Raw genomic sequence first — 6,505 nt, forward strand, 5'->3', positions numbered from 1 at the left:
CACTTTTCAAAAATTCAAAAATCGAATATGGCGTTCATAAGAAAAACCAAAGTTGTGTGTTTTAACTTTAACATCAAGATTGTCTTGGAAAATATGTTGACAAATTTAGAATCTTTGTAAAAGAGGCCTAAAGAACGTCATTAAATAAAATTTAAATAAAAAATAATTAATAATTCTTGAGTTCTAGGTTAGATATTACACATACTAACGATTTTTACGACAACTTTTGATCTGTTTAGTAAATAATAATTGAACTGAATTTAACTTAACGGAATTTTTTGTAACTAAACTACAAACTATGTATAACAATAATATAAATAATAAAAATAATACCTCTATAAAACTATTGTAGTATTGTCCTAAAGAACCTAAAAATTAAAATCGGCGAAACGTTGACAAATTACCATATTTTTAATTTCATAAACCAAATTATCCCAATAAACATATAAAAAAAGTAATATTATCTACTTGTAATAAATACAGTAGACTTCAGCGTTTACCAATAATGCAGTTTTTTTATTTATGTGATTTTTTTAGAATTCTTCTACAATTTCTTATAACAATTACGTTATTATTAACAAACACTGTTTAGATACCTACTGTTTTCTGCAATAAATACTACGCTTCCACCAAAAAATAATTAATTAAACAAAAATTAACATATAATTTTGGAACAAGCAATCATTTTTTACGTGTTTTTTGCACAAAATATTATTGATAAAAATACAGATTTTAAAAGCTGAACCTCCGATTTTCGTGCTAAATATTGTGGTGACCTCAAAAACCGAACGTTTGGTTTTAATTAATTAATGAATATTCGATAAAATTTTTAAAATTGATTTTAAATGAGATAGTTTTGACTTTAATTCTATTGTTACAACTCGAAAAAAGTTGAAATTCTGAAGGAGAAATGAGAAAAGTTTTATTTGTATGTTATATTTATATAAGTTAAATGTTCACTAAAATTCTTTTGTCAAAAGTTGTGATTTCTAATTTTGTATTGAACATACAGTATACAAATAATAAAAGTAAAACCACAATAAAACTAACACTCTTTAATACAGAATTATTCAGCGTTCGCTATTAATGCTGAGTTTTTTTATACATGTGATTTATTATAATACTGATTATTATGTGTTGTGCAATAAATACTAAGTGAAATGATATCGCTACCACCAAAAAATTTAATTAATTCAACAAAAATTAAATTAATTTTAAGGCTAGTATAATTTTTCTTGCATCAAACAGCAAAAAATTTTGAATTTAATGGCTAACCTCCGAGTTTAGATCTAAATATGTATTGCCGATACTTCAAAAAAACCGAACTTTTTACTTTAATTAGTAATGAATATTTAATTAAATTTTGAAAACTGTCGGAATTGTAACTTTAAAATTCGGTAGTTTCTATTTTCTGGCTTGAAATTCTTATCTTGCAATATCAACATTTTTATTACTTATAAATTAAAAAAGTTGTAATTTTTATTGAAAATTTTTATGTTTTAATTTTAAACTTTAACTTCAAAAGCAAAATTCAGGACTTTAAATGTCAAAATAAACTACTTTCTGAAATTTTGGCTTTGTTCCTGTGAATTTTGCGACCCATTCTATAGGTATTTAAACGCCAGTTTTAAATTTTTTTTAAAAATATACACAGAGTCGCTAAAAAGTGTGGATACAGTTAAATATTATAATAACTATTTATCAAAAGTTATTGAAATTTGGTATATGTTTAAAGAGTATATAAATTCTCTCGTTCAGATGTTTATCAAATCTCTATTTCTATTTGTTCTTAGAATACAAGGCTAACTTGATTTTTTTAATAGCAACAAGGATTAAATTTAGTATTTTTAAAAAAGGCATTTTTTTCTCAGTTTTATGGTTAACACATAGCAAAACTTTAAGCAAAATTAAAAAAAATTCGAACTAATAAATATTGTCATTGTCTATCGTTAGCTCAATGCTGCTTAAACATTTACCAAAAAATAGGTTAAAGTTAAAAATAATTGTTAAAATAAAACACTTTTAACTAAAAAAACACGTTTTAATTAAAAAAATTAAATACGAAATACATGTTCAAAATTATTTCAACTAACTTCTTGGTTTTCTGTCGCCATGGCCAACCAATATAAAAATAGAATTCGCTCAGTTTTACTTAAGTGTACCATTGTTGAACTAATTATTGCACCCAAGTTTAATTTTTGGCTATTATACAAATGACTAGCTAACTTCCAGAAGTCCAGAATTATTTTTTATTTTTATTTTTTTATCTTTTAATCAAAATGAAGGTGGGTATTATGTTACATCACTAAAATCAGAAAAAAGTGCTCTTTTAAAAATTATTAAATTTGACCCTTAAAAGATATCAGATGATAGAATTTGAACATTTTAAATGTTTTCCAAATTTTAAGGTTCTCTGTTAAACCGTTCTGAAAATATTTATCAGTATCCATATTTTTTAGCGACTCTGTATTATATATTTTTAAACTTAATCTATCAAAGTTTTATGGATTTTTAATGCCTTTCCAACTCTATCGAGTTGTTAAAAGTGCAAAAAAAAGTTAATTGCTTGAATTTTTTAATGTCTGACTTTACCAGTATTTGCGAGATTTTTGTCGATTTTTGGTACTCGGAACATTTAACGAGCAAGATCTCCGGAACTAATAGAAATAACCCTATGAAGTTTATTGTCGTTGGAAAGCTTTTAACTATCTATCTTTTTCAAAAATGAGATCTTTGTTTTTCGACTAATAATTTTAAATGCAAAAAACTAAAAACTACTGGAAATTTGTCGATTTTCTCGACGCCAAAATCGATTCCCCGGATCATTAATTTTGATCTCAGAAGTTCTAAAGCTGAATTGTAATCAAAATTTTGATTTATAAATAAACATTTGACAATGTTTGAATAGAAATTATTTATGTTGTAGACAATGGTTTTCTGAAAATTTTCAAAGATGAGTGCAGATTTTATTTTCTTTTAATAATCTTACCGACAACTGTGAACTTTTTGACTATAAGTCAGTTAAACTAAGATTTAACTTTTGTATTTTAAAACTATTAGGTACAAACTAGCTGGATATTTTAGCCTGAAAACCAAGTACAGGTTGACAAATTTACAAAAAAAATTTTTTTTGTTTTTCTCGTAATACACAGCAGAAAATGATAATCACTTTGATGATTATTTTTGATAACATTTCGACTCACAATTTCACTAGGTCGCTTTACCTTCCTCAACCTCCTCCTCTCCCTCAAAGTGGCCGCTTTCCTCCTATCAATCGCCACTGTTTTCTTCTTACAAGCCTTACAAGCCCAAGCCAGACACTTCCTCGGCCCACAATTGGCATTTTGCGGCTCCAGAACATGATTCAACTCCTTTTCATCGTCACTTTCCAGCGAACTCTCGCCACTTGCATACCCCGTATCCGATTTAGCACTCGTTTCCTTCTTCTTCGCATCACACAAATAGCTGGGATAGAAGCCGGGATAGAAATTCATCTCACGCTCTCATATACCACACACGAACTCCACATATGTTGCTCCCTCTTCGGATTTCCACTAACTAAAATTTCAATTTGGTCGCATCTCCCTACTTTGTGTCGATTTTTTGGTGGTCCGCCGATTAATCGCATTATTTTGATCGAGTGTGCTTAGAAAACGCCCCCTTGGCCCGACTTAACCAATCAGGGGCTACGCCACGCCCCCTTGCTAAGTATAAATAATCATTTTTATCGAGAGCGAGTTTTGAGACCGCCACAACTTTTATCTAATGTAAATAAGCAATAATTCAACGTCGAGGGAAATTATTTCGACGATTCTATTTTAAAAAATCAGCGCACACGACCTGGAATAAGGGCTGGGGGATTTTCCGACTTATCGCCGATGGTGATAAGGGCGCCAACATATCCACCCTTAGTTTGACCCGAATTCGGTGGCCTACAAGGGATGAGAGGCCGAGCTAAGGGTGGACAGATTCGGATGAGTTCGGTTGGGAGAGTTGGGGTAGGTCAGGGTGATGGGTTCGATTTTGGCGAAAATGACGTATTGTTTCGACCGAGGGAGGAAGTAGGTGAAAGATTGGGTTTCCGGCATAATTTCCGGGTTCTCAGAGAAGGGTTAATGAAACTAGTGACATTTTTCATTGTCTTTGCAAAAAAAACGCATTTTTCGTTATAAATTGGCTTTTCTAACGAGGTGACACGCAAGATTTTTTCTACTTTTGCTGAATTGATGAGATTCAATCAATTATCACGCGAAAAGTAGAAAACAAGCCAGGAATAACACGTTCTTGAATATTATTTTGGAAAACTTTTACGTCAAAATGCTAGTTGAGGTTTGGTAAATATTTTTTTCTTTTGAATGTCATCAGTTGTAAGCAAAGGTAGCTAGATTTATCATATTGATTTAAATAGTGGGCCAAATTAAAAATTTTACTTTTTTACTTTGATTTTTTAATTTTTAAAACTCTAACTTTTTAGCTAAAGTTAGCTTCTCAAATTCTGTCAAATTATACTTTATAAATTAACATGATTTTGTTTTATTCAAATTCAAAATTCAGACTACACAGGTTTGGAATTCTAACCCTAAATTCGTATCTAATTAAATTTTTTTGACTTTAGATTTTTATTTTTTTAGTAATTTGTAGTAATTCTGATTGTCAAAGTTGAAATTCTAGTCTGTTATAATCAAAATTCTGACTTTAATTAAAGTCTAAAGTTATAAAAAAAATTTAAAGCCGAAATAAAAAAGAAATTGGGTTTTAAATGAGAATTTTAAATTTGAAGTCTGGACAGTTAACTTTTAATTAATTTTAAACTTTTTTTCCAACACAAGAAATACTTTAACCCAAAATAAAGTTTAAATTACTACATTTAGAACTAGTTTACAGAAGCGCCATTAATTTAATTCGCAATTAAATGCGTGATTAACTAATCACATGACCAAATTGAACAAATGTGATTGGTCCATTTGCGTTGTTAACTTTTAGCAACGAATTAAATTTTAACACAGATTTCTAAAAACCGGCCCTTAAATTAAATTAAATTTTAATCACGATTAACTTGAAATTTGTCAATGCATTTTAAATGGCAACATAATTTGAATTATTTTAATTCTGAATTAAATCTTCAATTTGCTTTCTGTAAACCGGCCATTAAATTTAACTAACTTTTAATTAAATAAAAAATTAAAACTTTTTTTGGCCGAAAATCTTAATTTTTTACTTTTAAATTTAAATTGGGAATGTTAATTAAGTAATTAAAATTAAATGTTTTATAAAAGAAATTGGAATTGTAAATTATAAGCTTAAGTTTTTGAGTTTCTGACCTGAACTTCTCATTTTCTTACTCGAACAAAAAAATTAAATTTTGAAGTAGAAAAAAAATTACATCATTTATTATTTCAAGTGTGAAGTTTACCTTTAAAACTTGAAATTTGGACTTTAGATGGTAGAATTTTAACTTAGACTGTAGTTCTGCTTTTTTAAGTTGAAGTTCTGAATCAGAATGAATGTTTTGATTTATAAGTGAATATCTGATAAAAAAATTTATGTTGAATAGAATAATAATAAGTCGGATGTCTAACTTTGAGTCTAGAAACTCCAATTTTCTGAGTTTGTACCCAAGTTTACCACCTGAAATCGTTATTTTAATTTTTAAATTTAAGTTGGATTTTTAATTAGAACTAAAATTTTATTTGTAAATGTATGTTTTATAAGATTTGTAAGTGGAATCATACATATTGAGTCTAAAATTTTTATTTTTTTACCTAAAGTCCTCATTTTGTTACTCGAAAAAAAAGGATCTTTAAAGTCGAATTAAAATTACGGCAAGAGTTTAAATATTTAATAAATATTTTGTTTTCAAAAGTTGAAATTCCTAATTTTGTGTTGAAGATTAGCTAGAAATTTTATATGTCAAGTGAGAACCTTATCTCTAAATCCCGAAATTTGGACTTGGATTGTACATAGAATCTCAATTTAGAATTTTGACGTTCGATCTGACCCGAATTTTAAATTTTGTAGTTGAAGTTCTGAATTAGAATGAAAAGTTTTGATTTATAAATGCATGTCTGATAAAAAATTTAATGTTGAATACAAGAATAAAAAGTAGGATCTGTCTAATTTTCAGTCTAAAAATTTCGACAATCTGACATTTTACTAAATTTTATTAAATTAATAAATTTATATTTATTAATAATAGGAGTGCGAAACACAAGCCCAAAGTTTTTGGGTGTCTAGATATGCAACTCGCATACGCTTGTTGCATAACGACAGCCCTCGAACTTCTCGTTTTCACATAAGTGTTATTCAAAATTTTTTTGTTGAAACATTTTAATTTAAAACACGTTGCTATAAGAAACGAGTTTAAAAATAGTGAAAACACGTTGCTATCAGAAACGTGGTTTAAAATAGTGTTTATAATTTAGGATTTAGATATTAAAAAGAAGGCTTAAAATATTACCTGCAAAAAAATAAAATTTTGACTCTGAAACCAGATATTTCAAATTTT

At 27.9% G+C, this 6,505-nt stretch overlaps 1 protein-coding gene across 1 annotated transcript in view; it reads right to left on the reverse strand.

Annotated features, from left to right (window-relative positions):
- nau (nautilus) overlaps positions 1-3,624 on the reverse strand; it is a 29,756-nt gene extending 26,132 nt beyond the window's left edge. The window contains exon 1 of the mRNA XM_966932.5: positions 3,225-3,624. Within this exon, the coding sequence (XP_972025.3) occupies positions 3,225-3,494 (270 nt within the window). The 5' untranslated portion in view covers positions 3,495-3,624. The remainder of the gene's footprint in view (positions 1-3,224) is intronic.
- Between the last annotated feature and the right edge of the window lie 2,881 nt (positions 3,625-6,505).

The sequence above is a fragment of the Tribolium castaneum genome, chromosome 8 (assembly GCF_031307605.1).
Source record: "Tribolium castaneum strain GA2 chromosome 8, icTriCast1.1, whole genome shotgun sequence".
In the NCBI taxonomy this organism is placed as follows: Eukaryota; Metazoa; Arthropoda; class Insecta; order Coleoptera; family Tenebrionidae; genus Tribolium; species Tribolium castaneum.